The sequence below is a fragment of the Maylandia zebra genome, linkage group LG16, assembly GCF_041146795.1.
Source record: "Maylandia zebra isolate NMK-2024a linkage group LG16, Mzebra_GT3a, whole genome shotgun sequence".
Taxonomy (NCBI): Eukaryota; Metazoa; Chordata; class Actinopteri; order Cichliformes; family Cichlidae; genus Maylandia; species Maylandia zebra.
In genome coordinates this window covers 23667381-23695026 of record NC_135182.1, presented here as the reverse complement: position 1 = coordinate 23695026, position 27646 = coordinate 23667381, and the positions used below count along the sequence as shown (strand labels likewise).

Below are 27646 nucleotides of genomic sequence, written 5' to 3'. Positions count from 1 at the left end.
TAACAAGAATAATTTTTAAATGAATGATTATAATAGTGAGTTACAAATGTTTACTCCTCGGGTCAGTTTACGCACAGCTGCTCCTTAGTAAAACCAGCCTCTCATGTTACCTATTACGTAACGATATATTAGCGGAGCTGGACGGACGAGTTTTGACGCGTTAATAAAACCGCGCATGCTCAAAGGTAGCCCTCTTGTTTATCGCCAGTTTGCTGGAAGTTATGAAAGTTTTGCTGAATGTTTAATTCTCGCAAAGCGAAGACATTGATGATCTCAAGACCTGACTTCGGGTCAGGTATTTAAAAAGTCAAATTACAGATAGAAATGAAATTAAAAACGTTTGCAAAAGAACCTTTCTGGCTGTCAATTCAAAAACACGTCATTTTTCTTCACATTCCGCGTGTCGGCGGTTATTTTATTGTCTAATGATGTTTTAAAATGTCCCCGTGTGGACGCGCAGCATCTGTGCCTTTAAGATCATCTCTCACAGCATCCTCCTCCTCCTCTCCTGTCAGGGACGCGCACACACAGCAGTGCAATATTAGAGACTACAAGCTAGCTTTCTGCACACATATTTTCCCACAGGTACATCATAACCTCACACAACTACACCTGTCCTCGTTGTTTCTCAACTGGACATTGATGCATTTGCCTCAACAGTAACCGTAGCGGTCCCTCCGATCGTTATTGCTTTTATTCCCTTCCCTCCCGCATCCAAAGACTGATCTACGCTACAAGATGGCTGAGCTGAATTTGGGGAAGGGGCTCACTGCAGGGAAAGTGGCCAGTAACGTGCAGAAAAAACTAACCAGAGCGCAAGAAAAGGTAAGCGTGTCTCCCTTACGCGTTGCTGTGTGGTAAATTTATATCTCCGGCCCTCACGCCACGAAGCAGTAATGCCGCATCCTCCACAGAGGCGCAGTGTCGCATCACGACATCATCAAATAAGCGTGGAGTTTGCTGTATTTAAGGAAGAAGCTGTTTACTTGAAATAGGCTGCTCCCCTGCTTTAAAACACTGTCACACAGCGGACACGTACTGCAGTCAGATATGGTGTAGGCCCGCTCATGATCTAGCCTGATGTGTCTGGTATTTGAAGGCTCCTATCTAAACTGGCAGATGAGTGATGTTACTCAGTAAGGGGCATCATCTCATACGTTCTGAGGCCGTTATTAAACAACCATGCAGCAATATGTTGACTATAGGTTGTAGAGGAGGCCACAGACTACGCTTTTAAACACCTGCACTTTGCGCTCAATATTTGGGAGGGGGCGCTATTTGTTCAGCTAAAGGTATTATAAAGCCTGCTGTAAGGCTAAAGATAGACAGAAAGCAGACACGGGTGCCTCCCTACATGCATACTATGTCTGTGTGAATGTTACCGAAGGGGGAAATTAGACTGTGTATAGAGATTTTGGCTATATGTCCCATCAATATGGCAAATATTAAAAAAAAAAGACTTGCCATGTGTGTGTATGTTTCTGTTTTACATCGTCACTTCATGTTTCTAACCAAATGCAAAGAAATACTATTGATTTTTGATGGCAAAACAGAAAGCTGCTGGGAATCAGTTGTACGGTCTGATGTTTTCAATCATTATTTGTGTGACAGGTTCTGCAGAAACTTGGCAAAGCAGACGAGACCAAAGATGTCGCTTTTGAAGAGGGAGTAATCAACTTCAACAAACAATATGTAAGAGTGCAGTTCAGTGACTCATGGAGTCATAATTAAACATTTTCTAGATATCAACAATAGTATGGCCTAAAATAGGATAAACTGTAGCCTGCATTGAGTCTGAATCCACAGCATATAATACACGATTGGCGTTTTTTGATGAGGCTCACATTTAGTGTTTCATCCTCAGGCTGAAGGCAGCAAACTCCAGAGGGATTTAAGAGCATACCTCGAGGCTGTGAAAGGTGACACGCACAAACACACAAGTCAATCCAGAGACACAAACACACAGAAACACACTTTCATTGGCGTATGAATACACACTAATATAAGCTAATATAGAGGATGTATGTTTGTCCTTAGCCATGCATGAGTCCTCTAAGAACCTTCAGGCATGTCTAGCTGACATGTATGAGCAAGACTGGTACGGCAAGAATGAAGTGGACTCCATTGTGGAGGTGAGAAACACTTTTTACTATTTCTTTAAAAGCCATATTAAGTGAGTAGGCTATATGTGTGTACATGATGTGTGCGCTTAGACATCCTGAAAGTTGTGTGATACAGGGGTTATACTTTTCTTGCCTTCAAGTATGCGTGCCCACTTAGTGCTGAGTGTTACAAGTCTGGTCGTCATGAGGTAAACGGAAGGATGTTCGCCAATCCTGTGTTATAAATGGTTTCAACTACACGAGTCCTCCAAGCTGATTAGAAAATAATAGAATAACCGCTCTTCTGAAATATTCAGGCTGTCCATCTCTGCAAGCAATTATAGTCCCATAGCATGAAAAACTGTACTGCTACAGACTTTATATTATGCTGAATGTCGTAGAACCACGTCTGGTGAAAAATGTTGCAGAGATCCTTAAAATGTCCTCTAATTGTATTCTTGAGGTCATTTTTGATTAGCCACAAATAGCAAGAAGTCATTGCAATTAGCTAAAAGGCTTTTGCCTTAGTGAAGACCACAAGTCAAAATGATGCGACAGAGCTCCTGAAACAAGTTACAAAGTAAAGGAGAAATATATTCACATTGCATGCTACTCCAATATAAAATGTGCTCTGCAGGAGATTTGTCTCGTATAATGTTAAACAGTCTGTCTTGTGCCTGCTTCTGTACATTCCTTCATCTTGCAGGATTGTGATGTGCTTTGGACTGATTACCACCAGAAGCTGGTTGATCATGCTCTCATCTCCATGGATACTTACCTGGGCCAGTTCCCTGATATTAAGGTAAGTTAAGAGGTCGTGACCTCAACAAAAAATCGTTGGTCTTAAATGTTAATCCAGTGGCAGTGAGCGTCTCTTTTATATATTGTGACCTTGCTGGAAAGCATGTTGTATGAATACTGAGCATTTCGATATAAATGAAGAAAGTGAATAATACATTTTTTTTTTCTTTTTATTCAGACTCGTATAGCTAAAAGGGACAGGAAGCTGGTAGATTACGACAGTGCCAGGCATAACTATGCCGTGACACACAAAACCAAGAAAAAGGACGGGGGCATTAAAATTACTAAGGTAAAACAAATGCGCTGCGGTGTTTGTAATCACTCAGATGCAAAATTCAACAATTATTTTGTTTTTCAGTTCATTATTTAGGTGAATCAACATGTAAGAAACCTAAAAAAAAATATATGTTTGTTTTGTAGCCCTCATCCTTGTTGGAAAGGGCCACTCCAGGATGGGCTCAGGGTATTCTGTCTGCACACAACGTTGCCCAAAGCAGTCTTTCCAGGAGCCAGGTACATATTTACCTTATTCTACAATTGTAAGGAGTTTTCTGGTAACCCAGCAGTAAAATATATGTTACCATAACAAAGAAGTCAGTATGAGCTAGTTTCAGGAAGCCTTTCTAGAGATGATCCCTGTGTTTGTCTGTCCTCTCTGTTGATAATCTAATGAGGGCAAATTGAAAATGAGAACATCAAAAAGAACAAATCATATTAAGCACAATCAGTGGTGGAAGAGATGTTGTGCGTGCATACACACACACACACACACACACACACACACACACACACACACACACACACACACACACACACACACACAATGTATTTAATTCATTACCAGAACATCTAACACACTTGCAAACATACTCTAATTCATTAATTTCAGGCTGAGGAGGAGCTAGAAAGGGCCCAGAAGGTGTTTGAGGAGATTAATGCTGACTTGCAAGAAGAGTTGCCATCACTTTGGAACAGGTAGGGAATATGTGTTTTTGATTTTTCCTAAATGGATCAGTGCATTTCACTTTCTTCTGTGCTTATAGGCATATTAAATGAAGTCAAGCTGTTAATGCAGTCAGTGCTGTCTCTCTCTTCTCTGCCCTTTCTAGTCGTGTTGGGTTTTATGTCAGCACCTTCCAGAGTTTGGCTGGTTTTGAGGAGAAGTTTCACAAAGAAATGAGTCGGGTAGGAGTCTTCTATAAGCCTCTAGCAGTGATGGATTTAGATAAAGATTAGACGAGAGAAATGGATGCAGTATATCAGATAACAGTTCAGGCCAGACGAGGCCATCGACTATGTCAGCAGGGCCTGCAGCTGAATATAAAATCTGATCTAACCTTCCTTGTTTATCACCTAGTGCAAAGTGTGTTTTAATGTATTTCTGTTTTTTCCCTTGAAAGAGAAAAGTTTCTAAGTAATTTGTTTGGACCCGACGATGGAAACAAACTGTAGCAAACACACTTTACAATACATGGATAACAATATCTATTAGGAGGGTGCCTTTGCAGTGTAAAATATAAATCAAAGAAGGTGGCAAAGGAAATGTAATATTAATTAAATAAATAAATACATGATATAAAAATGTTTATCTTACACACCATCTTTCTGTCTCTACAGTTGGATCAGGATATGTATGACACCCTGGAGAAACTGGAGGAAACAGACACAACTAGGTTAGTGAGAAATGAGCCGTCATTTAAATTCTCTCAGGTACTTGGAAACTGCTTGTTTCATATTCTTTTTACATAAGAGGTTAAGCTTTAGGAGGGATCTGTGGAATTAAACAGATATCATCTTATTTTTCTATTTTAATTAGGGCTGTCTGCGTTAATCTTGTTAAAATGACGTTAATGCCATAACTAACTCGCTAACGGAGATTTGCCGCGTTAATGCATTTTAACGTCATTTTAACGAGATTAACGCTGACAGCACTAATTTTAATCAAATTTTATTTTGATAAAATTGGGTTTTACACACCTGAGGTACTGGAAACATTTCAGATTACCTGAAACAGCTGCTTGAAAAAAAAATCCTGACAGTGATTTCAGAATGCTGAGCCTCATAAACTAGTTTACCTTAGGAAGAGCGCAAAGCCATTGTTTTTGATGCATAAATGAAGTGGGGAGGTTATTTATACATCTTTTTTTGTCCACACTGTTTATGAGCAGAGTTTTATTTTAATTTGTAAATCCTGCAGGTTCCAAAAATACCTCATTTTTTGATTAACATTAACAGCAAATAGAAGACGTTTCTATGAGTGCTTGTAAGGGATAAATATTTTAGAGTAATGTATGATCTTAACTGATTTATGTTGAAGGCTGATCTCTCTATTGCATCACTAATTTATGATGCATGTCTGAAGTGGTGCAATAATCTATCACTGTGAATCTTTTAGATTATTACACCACATTTCAAAAACAGCAATGGATTAACTTAGAGCTACCCCTGAATCCCCCACCCCCCCTTTCAGCAAGACAGGTATCTGCGGCGCCTCATCATCAGGAGCAAATAGGAGGTAACTGGAAGCAGCTGGGGTAACAATGATGAAACAACTGTTGTCTGTCTGTCCAACTGACCTGTCTGTTGAGCTAGCGTGTATGTTAGTCAGTCTGCAGACTTGGGAGTTTTCAGAGCACTGGATGCTTGATTTGTGCAAGTGATTTCAAAGAAGTACTTTTGGATCGGAAAGTTTCGTGCTCAGAGCTGCAGATAGAGTTGAGTAGACCTGTGTGTCTTATATGCTGCGCCACGCAAGACTGTCACTGTTAGCAACAGTTATGCTGTCTTTCACCGTAAGGTAGAAGGTGAATTTTCAGTCGGTCCTGCATTAGTCAGTAGTGTTCAATGTTTTCAAGCCAAGTGGAAACCAAGGAACTGAAATCCAACAATAGAGCAAAGGTCCATCATAAAAACTATGGACCAAAATAAATTAGAGAAGATTAAAATGACTAAATTGTAGATATATAAACATGCATTGTTTTTGTAGGATCCATAAGTGAACACACATCAGTGGAGCTGCAGCTTCTGTCTGTGGTAAAATGACTCAGCATACATATTCAGAGATGCTGACACAAAATAAGCCTGGATCTTAGGGGGGACCCTGGAGTTCTGGAGCTCCAGAATTGTTGTCTTTCCCTGAATCCTAAACACCAAATTCCTTGATGTGTTTGACATTCCAAAACGTACCTCTCACTGCCATCTAAAACAGCCAGTGTACAAAATCACCTGTTGCAGCTTTAAGTTACAGGTATATGTCAACGTTTTTTTAATATCTGCAGCTCTGGAGCAGCTTTTATCCACTTTAGAGCATCTTCTCTGTAACAGGAGTTGCCTCTATCACTGCTCGCTTGTGACGATTTACTGGAGGCACAAACAAAGCCTGCTTGCATGAGAGGAGAGGACTTGAAACCATGAAAGGGGACTCACTTTTCTTGCATGACAGCTTTTCTAACACTTTCAGCTTGAAATCTTGCAGTGCATGTCTTGTAACCCTTCTTACAATCTTGTGTTTTAGCATTTAGCTGCTTCTTTAACCTCGGCGCTTTTATCTCATATCGTTTGCCGTCTTCATTGCTTTCTCTGTAATTCGTTTTCTTTTCTTCTCCCTCTTTCTCTCTATCTTGTTTACTCAGCGGTAAAGAGGCATCTAACCACACTCTCAGGCCAGGAGGACCACCCCCGATCCCCAAATCCCCATCCAAGGTAGACAAACAGTGTCTCACACACACACACTGATGTTTTCTCTTTGTTCAGAATACACAGAGGATCATTTAGTGTTTTAGTTTCTGGGGAGCCATCATCACTTACACATAGGGTTGCCATACCTGTGGATTTTGGGCTGCAAGTGGTTTATTTGTTTGTTTGTTTTTTCAAAACATTTTTTTTCATTTGTTTTTAAATTCAGGTCAACTCTTTGTGATCGGCAATAGAACCCCAGTTTAGGCTATTATCGTATATGTAAACACATTCACGGCTTCATGGTAAAGTTTTTGTGAGACTATCGTAGAACTTATTTATGTTGATCCATCTGGCATGTACTTCAAAACAAATGAATACAAAATATAATTTGCACATTCCGACAAAATTGAACTGCATAATATGAATTTTGCATTCATAACAGCAAAGTCCAATTGATTTGTCTAGTTGAAGGAATTAATTACTGCCTTTTTTCTATATTCTAGCTCAGACCAGCAGTGCCTCCTCCACCCAAGGTGACACCATCTAAAGAGCTAAAAACAGAGAATATCATCAACCTTTTTGATGCTGCAGCTACTCCTGATATCAACGTCACCTCCCCTACAGAGGTCAGTGAGCAGCTGCTGTCGATGAACCCTTTAGCTTTCCCCTTTTCTGTGCAGGTCAGAACACCCGCTTCTGATCTGCACCTCCTCTAATTTCTCCTATTCTATTCTATTCTATTCTATTCTATTCTATTCTATTCTGTCTTTTCAATTCTGTCCTTATCCCCCCTCCCACTGTTGTGCCCAATTAGCCAATGAGCCCTCCTGTTCCTGTTGTTATCAGTTTGACAGTCCTGCAGTGAGCAACCTGTTGGACATGGACCTGGATTCTTTCAGTGCAGCAACCAAAGCCTCCACGGTCACACAGGTGGATGATTCACGGCATGAAGATAAAGATCCTAGAGACCCTCTCTCTTTTAAGATATGTCAGTCTTCACAAGAGGTTTTAGTTTCTATTCAGACAGAATTTAAGTTCATTTCATGATATTTAATTCCAAATGAACTGAGTTAAAGAATGAGATGTCCAATGAAGGATTAGCCAACAACATCTGCCATTGCCAGTGTGGTTGGTTCACTTTAAATATGCTGAAATAAGCTTGATAGGTCTGAATAGAAATTGAAATCACTTGGTAAGCGTGGCATAGTTTGAAGTGTTGCCTGCTCTGCTTCTTTCCAAAATACCAAAAAAGAGTTAGATGAAGGCATGATGACCTGTAGACACCTGCCTCTAGTGTACACTTCTTCCTGCTTTAGCACTTTCCATGGATCACTCATGGCATGAACTGCAGACTACAGCCCTGCTTTGCTGTTCTTTCTTGGTCCCCAAGACTGTACAAATTCTCAATAACCTAAACGGTCCTCATGTTACTGGGAAGTTGCTTTTATTCTTTCAAATACTTAAATGATCTATTTTTGTTTGGCTTATACTATGCATGGTATTGATCAAAGTTACTACATGCCATTACTTGTGATTTACATAGCTTGAAAGACAAGAAGCTTGCAATGACAAACCCATACATTTTAAATTCCCCACTCTGAAGCCCAGTGTATAGAGCTTTTTAACCCATTTCAGTTAATTGTTTTGGTTTTAAAGTACACATAATGTATAATTAAACTAAAATTAGCAAAGTTACAGTTAGTTTGTGAAAACGTTAAACATCCAACATGCCAAAAGATATTTTTTCACGAAAGTACATGATGAGCAAACCAAAACTAATAGTACAGTAAAAATATTGATCTGGTGAAAAGCTACGAATCACTGATAATTAATATCAGAAATGCTCCTGTGAAGTGCACAGAAGTACATAGAGCGCAGTTATAGTTTGACTATATATTCATTAATCATTATACTAGTGGTAGTATAATATTCACTTTAGTTCAATTCTGTTCAAGTTCATGCGTATAGCCCCAAATCACAAGTTATTTCCTCAAATGAGAGATAAAATCTTTTATCTTAATATTTTCCTTAATCCCTTTATATGTATGTATATATATATTTTTTAAAGAACCTCCAATATAAGAGAGAAAACCCCCAAAATCAGATGACCCCATATGAGCAAGCAAGGAGACAGTGGGAAAGAAAAACTCCCTTTCAACAGGAAGAAATCTGAGCAGAACCAGGCTCAGAGGGGAAGCCATCTGCTATTGCTGGTTGGGGGGCCCTACAATGCCAAGGCTATAATTCATAATCAATTAACGGAAGGCTTTTTTTAAGATGCTTGAGTTAAAGCTAAAAGTTAACACGTCAATTATCACTTTAATTGTTATCATATTGCCTATATTTGTGTACTGAGGCAAAATTACAAAAAATGTAATTGTGGACCTAACTGTGGATTCCCTAATGCTCTTGCTATGCTCTATGACTTAGTTTTACAGGCTGCCAAATCTTAATGTTAAAATATTGTCCTCTGTTCCAAGTGACATTGTTATCCATTGGTCTGAGAGTGTTGTTAGTTTTTAACACAATTAAATAATATACTAATATATTTAACAAATCTACCCCTTCAGACTTCACACATCAGTTAATACTTTACCACATAGTGCTTGTACAGTTGTTCTGCTGGAGATCTTATGCTATGGGCTTGTAGCTCTAGAGCATGGGGCGTGTCTTATTGAATGTAAAAGGCAAAAGCAACAACCCTGTAAAGTATTCTGCTCTTCGTATTTATTACTTCCTTTGTTTTCCACAGCCTGCAAACTGGGACTCATGGGTAAGCCATCTATACTCATGCTAAAAAAAAAAAAGTGCAACAGTAATTAGCAAAAAATCTAATTATCATCATCTTCATCAATACTTATTTCTATTTTTTTCTAGTAACCATCAGTTTAATAACAGTCATACATTATAGAAGCCCCGCTCCTATTATGCCTTTTCTATTACAGCTTTTCTGTTTAGCAAGCTTTTCAATACACTGACCTCTTTCATTTGTCTGTCCCAAATCTGTTTGTGCATTGTCTTTGTGTCTGCAGTGCGTGATTTGATAGACACTGAAGATATTGTTGAACAGCACAAATGGAGCTTGTGAATGAGTTTGAGTCAATTCAGTTCCAAGTTGACATTTCATACAGTTATACATACTGAGTCCATATAATTAGTGTCTTGTGTGCAGTCCACAATTAAAATCACTCTATTTCTTTTGCCTCCTGAAAACACCACTGACCTTTAAAAGCCCCAGTGTACCCAGTGTTTTATGGTAAATTCTAATGTAAAAGTGAAACATAATATTAATAGTGAAAAATATTTTCTGTGGTTTGAAATCATTTGCAACTGAATTGACTTATTTCCTTTCTGTTTCCCTTCACATGCTGTACCTGTATGTTCACATGTCAAACTGATAGAACATGTAGCCTTTACATGTTATTTTCATGGTTCATGTGACACACAGGGATCTTTTGTGTTCTCAAAGTTTAGTGAAGTTGCTCACGCTTGCTGTGGATTGTGTTATACAAACGAGTCTGGTAAACTAACAAGAGCTACTGGGCAACTTCACAAAGCCTTTTTTCGTAGCTTGGCCTTTTGACCATTAACCTACGTTTTTGTTCGTCCCTCTCGCTGTTAAGAGAGACGTGTCTCAACAATCATGGAGTTTTGCTATATTTGAGGCTGAGGCAAAGCAGTGATGGCTCAGAAAGGACTGACATGTCTACTCTTACAAAGCTTCCTTCCTCTTTCTCCATCTGAACATAGCCTTGGATTAGAAACCATGCTTGCTAACCACACACAGAAGATCCAACATCTATCTTCTGATGGGAAAAAGCTGACAGCTTTTATGTTTTTGCCTTCTACTGCCACCCTTCCTTAACCCTCATCTGTCTTTTGATTTAATCTGAACCTTTTCTGTAAAGGTTGGTACTTCCACATCAATCTTCATGGGCTTTATGGTAATTATGATGATAATGCTTGTGAGCAATGACATATTCTGATCTCCCATGGTCCTGTTTCTGCTCAATTAAGATACATTTCTTTATTTTTATCTTTAAATATTACCAATTATTTTGATAAGGATAATACTTATCGCTGTTCAAATCCCTTCAAAAGACCATTCTCATTTTGCAAGAGTTTTAGCCCCTTATTTAACATTAAGTACAGCCCTGTTTCCAAATGAAGATTGAATATTTTAAAAAAGTCAAGCCAAAACCAAAAAGTGTAAAATAACAATAAAGAACTATTCTGTTCTATTCTATTCTATTTATTCTATTTAAGAATATGAATGTTGTCAGAATTTTCTCAAAAAAAGACACATTATGTGACACATTATGTCATTAAAAGAAATACACTCCATACTCTATACACAAGGGATTGTGCTAAAATACGATATTGAATGGCCATGTTTTTGGGGCTCTCAAGCCATGCAGAGCCCATATAGGGCTCAAGAACATTTCTGAAAACTGCTGTCAGTCTTAAAACAACATATAGCCTAAAGAAAATCAACAAATCTCTCCACCTTCTACTGTGAACGTAAATAAGACCAAGACATATTAGAAAACTGTCCTGTGAACCAAGATTTCAAAATGCTTAACAGTCTTTGGACAATGTGACATGCCATGTCCCCAATTTTCATGATAGTCACACAAACAAAAACCAGATTGTGGTACATTAGTACAGGTACAGTACACGTTAACTTCCATGCCATGTACGGCAGCGGTCCCCAACCCCCGGTCCGGTCCGTGAGTCGTTTGGTACCGCGAGAGTTGAAGCTCGGGTGTGAAATTCTGGGTTTTTATCATTAACTCGGTTTCCCTGGGTCTTTTCCCATGTTGTAGCTATGTGTCTTATTTTGAAAGAAATATTTCCGTGTTACCATAGTGACCAGAGAGCATTAAAGGGCAGAGAGGAGGATGTTACTCTCAATGTTGTTGGTGCATTTCAGGAGGATGCTGCTAATAAAGTTACACAATTATTATTATAATAATAACAATTTATTATTATACTTACATAATACCACAGTTTTTGTCTTGGTTGCATCATTTTATTTTGTTGTATTTATCCGCGACACCTTAAAAGCCGGTCCGTGAAAATATTGTCTGACATTAAACTGGTCCATGGCGCAAAAAAGGTTGTGGACCGCTGATGTACGGGACCATTAATGCTGAATGATATATGCAGGTTTTATGCTGGTAGACAGACAATGTCATACACAGTTAGCTTATTTCACCTGGACAATGCCAAGCGTCTGTTTGTACAGATTCTATCAGCGTGGCTTTGTAGCATGAGTCCAGGTGCAAAACTTGCTTGCCTGCAGTCTAGACCTGATGAGCAACTAAAACCCTTTATCGGGAAAGAATAGAAAACATTTGCCTTTGCAAAATACAACAGTTGGTCAATTTCCAAATGCTTACAGTGTTCTTTAAAGACAAAGTGAAAACTATCATCCTTTGGAAACAGAGAAGTATTTTGGCTACATCAATATGGCCAGTATAAGATTTAGTAAAAGATAGTTGTTACATTAAGGGCTAAAACATTCAAAATCACTTGTATGACCTGTTAGTATTTAAACATTTCAAACTCCCTCCTTTCTTTCTTATGAATGTACCTCTTCTAAATCAATTTAGTTACACTTTAAAAAAAATATCAAACCCCTTTCTACATTAACAATACTTTACTTTTATTATTAGTCTTAAACTGGTCATACAACATCTCCAGCTTTCTCTTATTTTTAATTCTTCTTGATCCCATTTGATTTATGAAGCCCTTAGAATATCCAGAAGGTAAAATATCTCTTGTGCCCTCTTGACTCCTTGAAACCTGACCCTTGCCCTTCAGCCTGAGGACAGTGGTGCCCAAGAAGAAGCGACCACACAGCACTATGACCCTGTGGCTGCTGCTACAGAGGCCTGGGGGGATGATGGTTCGCAGCCTGTCCACTATGATCCCATCACAGCTGCTACAGAGGGCTGGGGGGATGACGGAACCCAGCCAGTTCGCTATGACCCTTTGGCTGCAGCTCAAGAGGGATGGGGGGATGATGAAAACCAGCCGGTTGATTATGACACCGTAGCTGAAGCCCAAGAGGGCTGGGGCGATGAGGAAAGCCAACCAGTCGCAGAGGTGCCTGCCACAGACTATGAAACACCTGCAGATGAGGCTCCAGCAGACGCAGTTGAGGAGGAAGCCCCCCCAGCTGCTGCTGTGTTGGATAATGAAGAGGGTCAGGTAACCAAGGAGAGAAAAAAATATAGAGATGCATCTGGATGAAAATGATGGATGCATCGACTCTTAAGAAAGAGGTTTGAGCATGGGGTACTGGAGAGAAAAAGATCATGTGAATAAAAGGTGGCAGATGGAGAAATCTTGACATGGAAAGATTTAGGATGCATCTGGACCTGAAGCATGGATGCATCAAATGTGATAAAGAGGGCAAGTTGAAAATAAATTGTTGAGGGAAGGAAAAGAATAGCAACATCTGCTTCTCTACACTCAGTTAATCCCAGTCACTGCTAATCCACACACATAGTATTCTGTGCAAAAGCTTTATTGCAACTGTACAGTAGTATTTAATCTTGCATCTGTGCAGCATGCCTGTAATAACAAAGACTTTGCTGTTTAGGCTTTTCTGCTTGTCTTTGTCTCATGTTGTCTGTTTCTTCTTTCTTTCATTCTTTGCCCCTCTTTAATTTAAGGTTTTATCCGTCTCACCTTTTAACCTCTCTTGTTATTTATCTTTCTCTCTGCTACCAGGGAGACTCTGCAGCAGCTGCAGCAGCTGCAGCAGCTGAACCAGCTACACCAACTGCACCGGCTGCACCAGTAGTGGAAGAAGAAGCAAAGGAGGAAGAGGAGGTGAGCGCAAGAGTTTAATTTATAATATGTAGCGATTGCTATAATTAACTTAGAGCTGCATTTTTTTATGTAACAAAAACGACCCTTACTTTTCTGGATTTTATATTTATTCTGTTATTTATGGAGATTGTGGCACCAACAAAATGACAAGAGGCTAAGATAGAGTTGGCAGTGCTGATGTTAAGATTTTTTACTGGGTGAACAGGATTAAAAATTAGTGTATCAAAGCAACAGTTCAGGTTGAGAGGTTTGGAAATAAAAGTAAAAGAGGCAAGGCTGAACATGTTCAGGGGAGAAATAGTGGATATATCGAAGAATTTTGGAGATGGAGCTGCCAAGAAAGGAAAAGAGGAAGACCTCAGAGAATATTCATGGATGCTGTGAAGGAGGACCTGCAGAGGGTTGGTGTGAAAGAAGAGGATGCTAGAGATAGGATGACATGGAGCAGATGATCGGCTGTTTCTACTCCTAAAGGACCAGTTGAAAGACAAAGTGATGTACATTGTAAACCTTATACTTGGCAATGTTTTTTTTTAGGTAACTACATTTGTCTTTTAACGACTCAACTATACAATAAAAGACAAAGTGCATCTCATTAGTCACAAAATAATATATCTGATGAGGTCGTTATTTTGTTTAAAAAAGACAGGTAGTAAAATTTAATGGACATGTATGTGTGCTTTAAGGTGAAATGTTACTATTTAAATAATGTATCCATAAATTAAGCATTTTTTTTAAATGTATTTATTGTCCAGACACCTGCAGTAGCAGCAGAATCAACAGAAGTAGCATCAGAATCTGCAGAGATGCCTCCTGGCTTTCTGTTCAAGGTAAAACAGGAGACCAAATGGGAAAACCTAAAAGTGTAAAATGTATTTTGTTTATACGACGATAACTCATGTTAGCATTTATATACAATAGGTCCAAGTGATGCACGATTATGCTGCCAATGACACAGATGAACTGGAGATGAAGGCCGGTGACGTGGTGCTAGTAGTGACTTTTGACAACCCCGAAGAACAGGTAAACTCAAAATTCAAACGCGTACTCATGTGCTTTTGTGCCACAGAAACACTGACACTGTTATCTGATTGCTTGCATGTTTGTGTGCTTAGGATGAAGGCTGGCTGATGGGAGTAAAGCAAGACGACTGGCAGCAAAACAAAGAAAATGGCACTAAAGGAGTATTTCCCGAAAACTTTACCCAGAGGCTGTGAGGCTGCCTCTTATCTACGAGAGGACAGGACCGCAGTCCGGCTCTTTCTTTATGTTTCTCTTCCTCTTGCCCATTTTCCCTTTCTTGCCCTGATACTGTATCTTTCCTAGGACTTTGGCCATAAAAGCAGAGCTGTCACAGCCCTGGATGAAATCATGCATTTCTAAGGTCTGCTACACTGTGCTAAAAGGGGATGTTGGCATTTCTGTGGATTTCTGCCAACATTTACAAATTACAGATGTAGCCATTTCACAGGTTTCACTTTCAGCAGTTTTTCTCTGCAATTACCTGATATTTGAGGAAGTGATTGGAGACTCGAGCTCATACTGAATAAATGAAAGGATGGTGATTCCTGAAATGGTTGCAGCTGAAATGGCATTAAAATCTTTTATCTTTGATCACTCGTCATCATGCGAAAGATGTTGACTGACATGTTTTAAACTGGGAATGAGATATCAAGGACCGTTTGTAGTTAGTATGATGTCAGGTGTAGCAGAGCGTCTTACACCCACGTCAGTCTAAAAATGGATTTGTTAAGAGAATGTAAGGCTGAGCAAAAGGTAAAAACACTTCACTTTAGTAGAAACAGTCACTAAGCAGATTAAAACGCTGAAAAAATCGAACCAACTCCTAGCTTGCAACTTCACTTTCCTTCTAACTTTGAACTTACATGGTACTGAAACCTCATCAGCCCAGCAGCAGATCTTTAACTAGGACTGGAGTTCTCAGATTAGTGATCACACTCCTGATAAACTGCATTGGATAAAACCTGTCCTTTATCCCTATTTTAACTGTTTACTTATAGAAGATTGGCCCTTGGTTGTTGTATTAGTTTAGACTCTGTGGTGGTATAGGTAGTATGAACCTGTTGTTAAAATCCAAATAAATACATATATGTTGTTAACTGATCAACATATTACTGGATTTACATTGCTGGACAACAGTCAAGTAAACAAGGAATCCATAATTATGATTTCTGGTCTGGGAGTCTCATATGGTATTAATGACTAATTGATAAATTATTTTTGACTGTTGTTGTTTTTTTGTTTGTTTTTTTACCTTATCAAGCGATTTCAAATATGCATTAGCCTGGCTTGCTAAAAGCTAGCCTACAAAATACAGAAACAAGAAACTGCTACTGGTAGTATAATAGTTTATAGATATGGCAACACCCTTATACTAATCAAATATATAATAACTGAGCCAGCCTCACTAACTAAATAAATAAATAAATGTGCCGAAAACAGTTCCCTCTGTTTGCAAAGAGACTATTTAACTCACATGCAGATGATTATGAATATGCACCAGAGCAACTTCTTTTATTTTTATATGCTGCCAAGCAATGATTACATATAGCCTAATGTAACTATGTCAACAGAATTGCCAACTGAGGATGATATGGAGTGTTTTGTACTTCTGTAAGGTTTACTGCTCTCGACGTAGCCGCGTAGGTAGTTAAAACTATCTCACATTCAGTCATTCATTCAGTCACTGAATTAACAGCGATTCTCATGATGTTATTAACATGTAATAAGTCTGAGAGAAAATGTACGTGTGTACGATTGTATGTGTGTGTGTTTATGAGTTGTTTGAGATCAGAAATCTTTATCTATAGGCTATTGTTATTGGATGATACCACCGCCACAACCTACCAGGGGAAGTTTTTCTGACCGGACAAGGGCAACTCAAATGTATTTGGGCCTTTTTCCACTGGCTGGTATTACGGTTCCAGGTGTTATTGTGCATTTGTTGTGTATAAGTGTAATTTTACCAAGCTGTGATGACAGATACATATTCTATAAAGACATTCATATTGTATGTGTGTTACTGTGTGCATGCTGACTTCCCATGTGTTGTTGTGTGAACACCCTTAATTTAAGACAGTGATACTTGGGTCACTTTTGAGGCAGTTGAAACAAGGTATTTATTTTTATTTTTTTATGTGTTTTGTTAAACTTTATAAGATGGTGGTGGGCAGTCATGGTGTGTGTTTTTCTGCCATTCTCTTTCAAATCAGTCCTGATTATTACTGCTGGTTGCCCATCAGCCTTGCCTCAAAATGTTGCTAGGTATCGTGGTCCAAACAGAGCTAATTACATGGAGGCTTGTCACATAAAGACAAATTCCAAGCAACCAGACACAAGTGGACTTTTTCGAATGGTTTTCAGTATTTTTAAACCACTTTGGACTGCATTTCTTTCTTTTGTTCATGTATATTTAAAATGCCTTATAACACGTGAGAACAACAGCTTCACATTAAGGCAAATTAATCACTATTTCTTTTCCCTTTTTTGTATAAATTAGTCATGTTTACCTGAGTCTGGCTCTGTATTTGTCTTTATGTAACACTCTCCTATGTTGAGCTATGGGGTATGACACAAAGGACTTTCCTGTACCTAACTGACCAATATTAAAGATAAAAAATATAATAGCTACTTGTCTGTGGTTCCTATTTATTAAATGTACAGTACCTTACAGTTCCTACTAAATTTATCATGCCAACACTGAGTGTAAGATGTGGCATAAACCTTACAATATTTTTAATTAACAAAATTGCTGCTTACTGAAAGAATTTTTCGTTCTGTTAACTGGTTAATCCACCAATTTGTTCAAATCAAAATTATATTTTAAATGTTATTAATGCCGGCTTTAAAATTTGGTTATAAAAACACACTTTGTTCTTTGTCTAATAAATAACTATATATAGATAGATGGGAACAAAAAACAGTTCTCCCTCTGCTCATTATTTGCGATCATTGGTCATGTGAACAAAGTGAACAAAATTTTAAAGTACTTCTCACTAATTCATGTGTTTTTCTTCAGCTAAGAAAAACAAATTGTGTTCAGCGTGTTGTTCTTCATGACATCCATCCATCTACTTCATTCCATAGGTAAAGAAGCAGGCTACATCCTGGACAGGTTCCCAGTCTGGTGCAGGGCTGAGAAAGAAACAGACAAACCTTCATTCTTACATTCACACCTACAGCCAGTTCAGAATCACCAGTTATCCTTACCTACCTCCGTTTTGCGACTGTGGGAAGAAAGCTAAACACCTAAAAAGGAATCAGAATGGATTTAAAGCCAGGACCTTCTTTCTTCTTCTTGCTTCTCTGCAAATACTGAAGCATCCAGCAGGGGGTACTGTGCTCACTGACTAATTTCCTATCCTGGAAAAAAGAAAAAGCTTTCAGGCATCAAGGGGAGGAAAGAGGAGCTTTGCTGAGAGCTGCTGTCCTTGGTACTGAAACCAAACAGCAGCCCACCCTAACCACAGCTGCTGTTATATTAAGTTATAGATGTATCATTTCATAAAGTGACCAATAGGTTATTTATGTTTTATCTATGAAATCCTTTTGCTAGTCCATTTTGTTAGCATAGATCTTGAAAAGACGGAAAGCATTTCTATTACAACAAGCAGAATAGCCACTTTATTACTTTATTAGATAATCTATATCTATATGATACTTTGTATTGTATTGTCACGATCTCGTTTAGATTTTTTTTTGCTATGATAAAAGCACAACAGATTTTAGTTTACAAACAAGAGAAAACCTTTATATTTCAAATTCAAAATTTTATGAACAGAGTTGCCAGAAAAAATATTACATTTACATTTTTTAAAAAATAGATCTTTAAATAGTCTCTCCAACAATAGCTTAATATACATATGTGACAAATCTTTGAGCAGTCATACAAAAGAATGCCTTCAATTTTCCAGATCGACTGCAATGTTTGAGTCTTCACATAGCAACTCAACTGGGAGGGGCATGCGGGAAATATGAACTATATATTACATATCTATTCATCTCCAATAAGCCATTTAACAAAAAAGATTAGACCTGCTTGGCATACTGCTAAGTGTATAAAGACGGAAGTCAAAAAAGACCATGCAAAGTTTCAAATAAACATCTATTAAACGCTTAAGAATAAAAATAAGTACTGTTTTTAATATGATGCCTAGCTAGCTACTTAATACAGTAGTTGAATACAGCCTGAGTGCACTGATCTGAAAACTGGAAACCTGAAACAATGAAAAACAAATAAAAAAGTTTTAAATTAAAAACACCTGATAATCAACAAGGAGACGTTTAAATGAGCCACATAAATTTGTTTAACACAATCAAGTCGTGTAGAAACGGATGGCAGAGACAGGGCGGCCACTATAGCACCTTTAATCAATCCTGCATCAGTAAGTGACAAATGTTGTGAAGTAGAATTATACAGTATGTGTACAAAGTGTAACACAAATACTGTGTATTCATACTCTTTCTCCGCCATCCAGTTGTTACAACAAAGCCCTTTTTCAGATGTCAAAAAACAATGCAACACCAGTACATTTAATCTCATCATGTACAAAGTAATGAACTTAATAAACTGTCTAGTTAAATATTTTTCTGTAAATTATTTGCTAATATATAATATAGACTCTAAAAGGAAGAGTAAAGAATCAGTGAATTTACTGCAGTGATGAATCTAACAGTAAACTAAGTAAAGTCCATGAGTTAACTGTATAAATACCTATGTACATTTAAAGTTTCACATCTCACCTTGTTCAGTCACTAATTTCTCCTCTTTTTTTCTTTGTGTGTTCATCTTAAGCCTGAGACACTAAAGAGGTTTCACAAAATTGTATCAATAAGCTCAAATATTGTCAGATTGGAGTAAATACAGTACAAAGGAAGGATAAAAACCCGGCAGTCTCACTTCTCAGCAATTTTTTTTAGTATAATCTTTGTTTTTGATCTGTGGTAAACAGAAATCAGATTTTTTTCATGTCTATTACATTTTTTTGGAAATGAATAAAACTAGAAATACTATTTTTCCATATTTCTGTTACTAGAATAATGTGTCCTGTCTCATTTTCTCTCTTTATCTCGTTTGCATGAACAACAAAAGAACTTGTTGAAGTACAGCAAATACAGGCAAGTGGAGTTACTACAAAACATATTTACATTATAAAATGAATTGCCTTTGGTGGTCCCTCAGTTGATTTCTTGTGAAAAGAAAGGTTGTTGTGCTTTGCGTTCTAGTGCTCCATACTAGTGTTAACTGAAAGAAGACATCGTGGTGAAACATGTCTCTGCGCCTCTTATCTATGTCATTGTTCAACAGACCAGGGGTGGAAGTGTGTAGTATCCAGCAGCATTTTCCCTAGCCAATGTAGAAGCCAAGGGTACCAGTGCAGCCCATCATTCTGTGCTTCTGATGGCCCAATCAGGCTGTAGAAGAGTCGTAGTGGGGCCAGGGCCCAGTGGGACAAATGGTGACTGTCCACAGCAGCATAACAAGATGCCAATACACCATTTACCACTATAGACCCATGCTGGGTGAGTGGGGCATACAAGCCAATGCTCCTCTGCTCGCTCACAAAGGTCACAACTGAAAGTTTTGGCTGCGACTTCACTTCCCCTGCCGATGTAAACACACACTGTCCTGGCTGGACCTCGCTGGCAAAAACCGTCCTCTGACCTACTCCCCATCTAGGCCTGCCTTCCCACGTGGAACCCGATAACGGCTCTTCCTCTTGCTGATTCAGCCCAGCAGTGCAGTCTGTGACAAAGATCAGGTGAGCAGCTGTGAGAGTAATATTGAATCCTGCATTAGTCCCAATAACATAAAAGATCTTTGAGGCATTGGGCTGGCGGTCCAGAAAGGATAGGACTGGGCTGTAGAGAAAAGGACCATTGCCGTCTGCTGTTGAGGAAGCCAAGACCCGATCACCAGGGAGGAGGTCACGCATCTGTTTAGCAGCACCACCTTCAACGACAACCTGAGCGTCACCAGGGAAACAACCACCGGTTTTGGCTGCCACAGAGTGTTCTGTTGAATTGAAGAACAAAAGACATGATGATGTTATTTGTAATTATTTAGTGCTAATGCAAGAATGAAAAGCATAAAGAGAGAGAAATGTTGGAGGTCCTCTCAGGAGAGGAGGACAGGCACCGCGGCATTTGGTCTCCTACAGGGATTTCACATTTTTCTGGGTCACTGAGTATAAAGCAGGTAAGACTTTGACTCTCGAAGAACTTTATCTCAGTGGATTAGTGGTGGATTGTTAACACATGTATACATTATGACTCAAAGTCAAGGTTCAAACTGCTTTCTTGTCTATCTGATTCTTGCCCTCTTCTTGTGCTTAGAAACTATGCACACACAGAAACCCACTTCAGAAAAATTATGTTTTTATCTGCTTTTAAACAAACCAATTAAGAGCTGATCGCTGGATTTTTAAACTATTACTTGTCCTTTCATTGTGTGAGGCAATCTTTAAATATGGTTATGTGTCATTGTAACCATTTTATAATGCTTACAATAAATTTATATGGTTTGAAATACATGAAATAGTTCCCAAAACATTTTTTAAGGCAAATCAATTTCTTGGGGTAATGGAAATCTTACAAAAAAAGACAACAAAGCAAAATATCAGCCAATGCTGTAACTTCATATTTTTCATGTATTGCCCTCTGTTATGGAAACAGTGTTCAGTGCCATGGTATGTACATGTACTGTATTTCTATCTTTCTGAAGCAGATTTTTCATGTTAACAGTTAGCAGAGTAATAACAGAGAAACATCCTTTGTTTTACTATTTTATTTTGCTATTGCCGAAGTGACAGTGTTGCAGAGTATATCTGAGCTATTTGGCCCTTTAAGACGCAGCGAGATGAGGTGGCAAAAAGGGGTAGTCGGCAAGAGCTAATGGATAACCAGCTGATTGTATCACCACAGTCAGAGCACGGCCTGGGGTCAGAGAGCCAGGAAAGTACACAGACTCTGGTTCTAGATATTGTTTTTAAACTGGGTCACATGCCCCAGTCTCAGCGGTTCTATACACACTGAGACATCACAATGGGCTCGAATCTTAGCAAAGAATCCTGCTATTACTAAGCACTATATGGTACTACCGTCTTAAATGAACTGGGAGAACAATAGAATAGAATAGAATAGAATAGAATAGAATAGAATAATTAATGCAAAAAATTGTGAAACAGAAATGAATCAGTATAAATGTGCGTGGGTGTTTGTGTGAGAGGGCTGTCTTAAGGCAGCCAAATATTTGTCCAAGGTGTGTGTCGGTAAGCCTGAAGGCTGCAGAGACCAGGGGGTGATAAGACTCAGATAAGCGATCTCAGAGAAACCTACTGAAGGAAAAGCAATAGCGAACAAAGAGAGAGTTAATCATCTCACAGGCTACTAACCTCATCAGACTGCTAGAATGCAGTTTGGCATCAAATAACTGGTGGTACCAGACATGGGTAAATGGATTTCTTAAGTGTCTTAAAAGTTAGAATAGCTGGAGGTGGAATGCTTTCAGCTATTGTTTGCATGAAGAAAGTATGTGATAAAGTATGTGTACTGAAATATTATGGATCTACTACAAAAATGCAGATTGAATATACAGTCAAGAATACAGAAAACACTATTATGTCAAGCAATTTAAGTATTTTAATTTAACCACCATATATCTTTCATGGTTTTTGACCACAAATGTGGTACTACATATAGAGTATTAGCTGCCATTAGTCTTGCACTGAATGCAGAAAAGCCTACTTACATTTGTTTTCATTCATTTCATCCACATGTTGTACAGCTAAATATCCTAAAACCTTGATAACTAACGATTTACATAATGACTATACACAACATCTATTAAGACCAACATGTGAGGCTAAACTGGGCAAAGAGCACAGGTGCACAACCTGCTTTGATTGGCTCCCAGTAGACCATACACTTAAGCACACACCCAGAGTGTTAATAAAGGCAATGAATGGGAAACTAAACCATTAGTGGCTCACTGTCAAATGGTCTAGCATCAGCCTCATTAGCAGTAATAACAGCTGAACACAAAAGCAAAAACACACAAAGAGGTACTTTGATAATGCATACATACTGTGCACTGTTCTAATTTACATCTCTTACCTGACTTGACGCTACAGTGAATGTGGGCTTTGGACTCGTAATAGACCCAGTCAAATCCAGCTTCTACAGCCAAGCGAGCCAACATAGCATACTTATTCCTGTCCCTGTCAGGAGGACAAAAAATTATAGTTAATTTCCAGCATGAGTCCATCTGAATTAAAATTCACAAAAAAGACCATTTCTACTTTGACATTTATGTAGACAAGTTGTAAGGAAGGAATTTTTCCCACATTCAGACTAAAATATGTGAACTTGCTATCAGCTAAAAAAATGTGGTGTATTTGTTTACCAATTGCTTGACTCATCACATTGCAGATAAGTTAACTGACAGTTTAACTTGTTGAGTGTCACAGTTCACGCACTACAAGCAGTTTAAATGTTCTCTGGCCAACGCCCGGCCTATTCACAGCACATAACTTATTCTAGCCTACCTGTCTGATGTGGTGATGTCGACAGCACGCCCCTCATAATGCAATGAGTCCTCTGAATGATGACCATCCTCATCCCAGCCCTCCGTCACTCTCAACTTCACACCTGGCCACATGTTCATCACAGAGATGGCCAGAGAATTTAGCTTGTCTTTACACCGCTAAGAGAGGAACAAACAAGAACAAAAGGAAAGCAGACTGTTAGAAACATAAAGAAATCTTCTAGTCCCAGTATCACTTAAACTTGAGAAGAAACGTATATGAAACATTTATTGCAATGAAATGTCTCTGAAGAATGATTACATTGTGGCAATCAACAAATGAAAAGAAAAAACATTTTACAGTGTTGACAGTCTGTTTCTGATAAGTCTGTTAATCAGGGGCATTATGTGGTGACAAGAGATGGATCATGGATGACAACAGCAGAGCCCAGTAAGATAACTAGCTAGGGTAACTAGCAGGAAAGCATGAGTGACTAAAATAATAATAATAATCATCAAAATAAATACAGGATACCTCAGATTGTAAAAAAACACAAAAGAATCTGCAAATAGTCATTGTACATTAAAAATGTGCCAGGTGGGTTTTTCCAGATTGTTAGAAGCATTATTATTGTGGTTTATGTTAGTTCTTTGATCAATGAATGAACGTAGGATTAAATGAATTAGCCGATCTGTTTAAAGGTTCACAATTAAAAAAGAGCTTAAAAAAACAGGGTGTTTTGGGGTTTTTTTACATTAAGGTGTGTGCTTGTTGACCAAATGAACATTGTGATATGAAAACAGCACTGACATTAATATTTGATGGGAAAAGATGCTCCGGGACCCAAAGGCGGTGATTTTACGCACACCAAAGTTTATGTCTAGACCGAGACTCACTTGGTGCGTGACTAAAAGAAACACTAAAAGTCTATAACAGTTCAGTATGTCAGACAGCAAAACCCAGAGGACCAGGAGTCAATGAAATCAATCACTGTAGTTCAAACATCTGACTGACCAGAGATATTGAGCAGACAACTGTATGCAACAGTGTAACTAACCTAGTCACTCAACTCCTTGTGGTATACTTGCTACAATCAACTTTCAACCGATTCTTTCTTTATAAAAACAAAGAAAAGAGAAAGAAAGAAAGAAAGAAAGAAAGAAAGAAAGAAAGAAAGAAAGAAAGAAAGAAAGAAAGAAAGCTTTTCCCCCTTTTGCAATACCAGGTATATTTAGGCACTCTGGCCTGTATCGCATCTTGCGAACGTATACGTAGGCTACTCATTCATCCCCCTTCTCACCTGGGTCATTAGCCTGTCGGCGCCCGTGTCCTCCTCATCTTTAAAGATTATGTCTGTATTGTAGTTTGGCGTCAGCTCTTTAAAGCGCTCGGAGTTGCGTGTTATCTTGCCCTCGGGACGCCCGCTGGCTCCTAGGGTCTTCTCGGCGACGTTTGGGCTGAACTGCTTGTAGGCAAGCGGGATGAGCTTTTTCGGGAGCCGCCTTTTGCCGTACCCCCTCCCCGGCCCGCAGCCCTCCGAGGCAGGTGCGAGGAGGAGGAGGACCAAGGCACACAGAGAGGCGGTGAGAAGGAGGAAGGAGATCCGCATCGCCCCGGGGGGAGGGAGGACTCTCCCGGGGGAGAGAGATGTCTTCAGTACCTCCGCGGTTTGGCTACCGACTCCATCGTCCGTGACAGTTGCAAATCCACGTCCGAAAAACTCGGATAAAAGAAGCTCAGCACCTCGGCTGCACGGGGCACCATTTGGATACCAAAAAGTTTCTAGCTTTTCCAGAACATCGACCCTGTATTGAGAAACTTCGCTCGCACCGCCTTACAGAATCAACAGTAAGTGTGCAGGCTGTAAAGTCCGTGCATTTTAAACAAACAGGTTCAAAGTCGATTTGGTGGGTGAGAGAGTTAAAGAGAGAGAGCGGTTACTGATATCCAAGTTGCAGTGTTGTGGTTTCTCTCCCCCTCTTTCTTTTCCTCTGGGAAACTGTCATAACAGCAGCCACTTTTGCCTGCCCTTTGGTTGGTGCCCTCTCTGGATTGAAGGCTTTTCCTCTCCATATGCTGCCGGCGTGCAACAAGCTGCAGCTTTCCAGTTGAATTGAAGGGATTTGAGTGATCCAAAACGATCTGTTGCCACTTCAGACCGCACCCTGCCAGTCCTGCCCTCCTCTCTCTCCTTTGCTCCCTCTGTTCCTATACTCTGCCACCCACCCCGCCCCTCTTGGGCACAGGGCGCACTGGAGAGTCCTGTCCACACTCTGCTGGCAGACAGGCAAGCAGCAAACACAAGTTTGCCCTTTATTGCTGCCACTTCACATTTCCAGTTGTTGTCTGTGTCTTTCTGTGACCTTGACAGCTCTGTACTCTGACAGCCCTGCTTTTTGTTTTACATTGTAAACAACAATCACAATCAATTAAAGCAATCAATTTCCTGGAGTAGACTGCCACAATTTTTCCCGGCTGCATAAAGATCAAGGGTCATTAGTTGGCTTGATGTTGGATGACTGACTGCGTAATAGGGTAATTACCAGGGGTGAGACATACTAATTGCCTGGATGTTTAGCAGGTAGATTGCTTGGCAGAAAAACTGATTTGCTGACTGACTGACAGATTGTTGAACGGCTAGTTGACTGACTGAGTTACAGCAGGGACAATTAGTCTTAAATGAGTGCTCTAATAAATAACCAATAGTACTAACTTTATGTCAGTTTTCTAAAATGGACATCTTTAATTTAAAAGCTTTTGGCTACTTGGTTCTCTTGCTGCCTATAGGTGAAGCACACATCCACATGCACACACAAACACACACACAAGCAAACCCAACCCCTCCAAATTAGCTCTTCAAATATTTGCCAGCAGAAAATCAGTGGTCTCACCACTGTTTCTCAATGCTGGCTCCTTGGAATGAATTAAACTGTACAAGGCTGAGGCTTTCCACAGTTTACGTTTTATTATTTGTGTCTGTAAACACCGTAAAGTATTTTTTGCTGCAACACTGCTTTTCATGTGTCTTGATGGGACACTGAAAGGCAAATAGAGAGATTCACACAGAGTAAACAGCCATCTATTTTTGTTTTTGCCTTTAAGCTGAAACAGAGCACATACTGACACTTGTGTAAATTCATTAAACTTTTCCTGGTATGGAGCATGCAGACTAGTTCAAATAAATCAAAATTTGTCAGATAGAGGTGTCAGTGTTTTGCCAAATTTGGTTCTAGCTTCGCAAAGTGGAATAGCTCCCATAATGCAGTTTAATCTTATCGGGAACTTTTGCTACTCCAGGAATAAAAAGCTTTTTGGGGGCATGATCAGTGACTTTTCAAAGATATCACTGTTAAGAGTTTCTTTTAATGACTGTTCCTTAAATCGTAGCAGTGTTAACAAATAAAAGAAAGGTTTCACTATTTGGGCAGTAAACTTATTTACTTCCTCACAGCTAAGAAGATCATGAATGTATGGATGGTGTCTGTGAAATTATGATTGAATTAATATAAATGTGCAGTTCTTATATCTCTAGTTCATCCTCTGGATTGCTTACCCTATTAACAAAACATGAAGATGGCTTTCTAAGTGTTTGACATTTCCCCACTCTTCACGTAAAACAGCGTATTTCTTTCACCAGTTTAGCAACCTCATGAAGTCTTCACCAGTCAACTGCTGCCACATGCTGCTACCAGTCAACTTCACAGCCAAAAATCTGTGTCTACATGTGCATACCGCATGATCCAGTGTCATAATTATCAGAGATAATTCAGATAATTCAGGGATAGCCAAGCTAACTGTGCCTCACTGCTTTAAATATCACATTATTGGGAGTTTTTAGTTCCTTTGCTCTCCTAAGCAGCAAAAGACTGAACCCCGAAAATGCTATCATTCACCAAGTTAGCATCTTGCACATTTTTGTTCTTGCACCAGTTGCAGATGCTGATGCAGGTACTGAGATTTTTCAGTCACATGTCAGCTAACCATGCGAGGTTAACTTCTCTGCCATTTTGGATGTGTGGCGATGTAACATCCCAATCACACAGGCCTAGAATCTGAGCTGGCAACCACCATTAACCAGTAAAAATGTGTAGTCTATTCCCTGACTGGTTCTTGAGTGGTTGCTGAAGGTTGATGGAGGTCTCTGTGAAATTGGTTGCTAAAGCTGCAATCACATAGGCAGTCAGTGACCTCCCCTTCCTCCCAACCAACATTTACAAAGGAAAAACTTTCTTGATTTCTTGTGTATGTTGTAGGGTGTATTTCTTGACCTCCTTGGAATTTATTTGGTTTCACTGCTATCAGACTGTCACTGTGCTCTGTAGTTAGTGAATGTCTGTGCTTGCAAACACTCACCAACTCTCCAAGAAACTATAAAATATTTGCTTGAAAGTAAAAGTTGCACCTTTGAAATGTGTTTACTGCAGCACTAAGGCACAACTTTTACACTGAAGGTGAACTTTCTCCATTTCCAGATTGGGGACTTTTTTATTCTTACTTATAATACACATTACACATTACAATACACATTTTCCCCAGTGGTTGTTTCATATATAATGTGGCGGACAACTTCACGTGTGAAACCTCTATAGGCATTGTAAAGACCTTTGCACCATTCTGACCATAAATGTGTCATTTATAGCTAAACAGCAATGCACATTTCACTAAAACTGACCTGCT

The 27646-nt window shown here is 39.1% G+C and overlaps 2 protein-coding genes across 6 annotated transcripts; one reads left to right on the top strand and one right to left on the bottom strand.

Annotated features, from left to right (window-relative positions):
• Window positions 1-506: 506 nt before the first annotated feature.
• Window positions 507-15226, top strand: bin1a (bridging integrator 1a). 5 transcript variants are annotated; one of them, XM_076875122.1, is made up of 20 exons: window positions 507-825; window positions 1612-1692; window positions 1865-1919; window positions 2038-2132; window positions 2809-2904; window positions 3082-3192; window positions 3324-3416; window positions 3793-3878; window positions 4013-4088; window positions 4521-4576; window positions 5374-5418; window positions 6536-6605; window positions 7085-7207; window positions 7428-7511; window positions 9334-9354; window positions 12408-12797; window positions 13323-13424; window positions 14180-14254; window positions 14346-14447; window positions 14540-15226. In XM_076875122.1, exons 1-20 carry the CDS (start codon window positions 739-741, stop codon window positions 14639-14641), a joined length of 1950 nt encoding a protein of 649 aa, XP_076731237.1. In that variant the 5' UTR covers window positions 507-738; the 3' UTR covers window positions 14642-15226. The 5 variants fall into 5 exon arrangements, with proteins under 5 accessions (XP_076731237.1, XP_076731238.1, XP_012775765.1 ...); XM_076875123.1 differs by lacking the exon at window positions 5374-5418; XM_012920311.3 differs by lacking the exon at window positions 7428-7511.
• Window positions 15227-18039: 2813 nt separating this feature from the next.
• Window positions 18040-25095, bottom strand: LOC101472658 (indian hedgehog B protein). Its single transcript, XM_004555496.5, has 4 exons — window positions 24270-25095; window positions 22991-23148; window positions 22560-22663; window positions 18040-20460 (listed from the first exon to the last, which is right to left on the bottom strand). Exons 1-4 carry the CDS (start codon window positions 24576-24578, stop codon window positions 19739-19741), a joined length of 1293 nt encoding a protein of 430 aa, XP_004555553.2. The 5' UTR covers window positions 24579-25095; the 3' UTR covers window positions 18040-19738.
• Window positions 25096-27646: the final 2551 nt, after the last annotated feature.

What these genes read in the sequence shown, in the direction of transcription:
- bin1a (XM_076875122.1), top strand. Translation starts at nt 739, where the DNA reads ATGGCTGAGCTGAATTTGGGGAAGGGGCTCACTGCAGGGAAAGTGGCC. An exon ending in AAGCCTCCACGGTCACACAG is followed by an intron (nt 7,512 to 9,333) that starts GTGGATGATTCA and finishes TGTTTTCCACAG; the next exon opens with CCTGCAAACTGGGACTCATG. An exon ending in CTCCTGGCTTTCTGTTCAAG is followed by an intron (nt 14,255 to 14,345) that starts GTAAAACAGGAG and finishes TATATACAATAG; the next exon opens with GTCCAAGTGATGCACGATTA.
- LOC101472658 (XM_004555496.5), bottom strand. Translation starts at nt 24,578, where the DNA reads ATGCGGATCTCCTTCCTCCTTCTCACCGCCTCTCTGTGTGCCTTGGTC. An exon ending in GACATCACCACATCAGACAG is followed by an intron (nt 22,664 to 22,990) that starts GTAGGCTAGAAT and finishes TCCTCCTGACAG; the next exon opens with GGACAGGAATAAGTATGCTA. An exon ending in TCACTGTAGCGTCAAGTCAG is followed by an intron (nt 20,461 to 22,559) that starts GTAAGAGATGTA and finishes TCAATTCAACAG; the next exon opens with AACACTCTGTGGCAGCCAAA.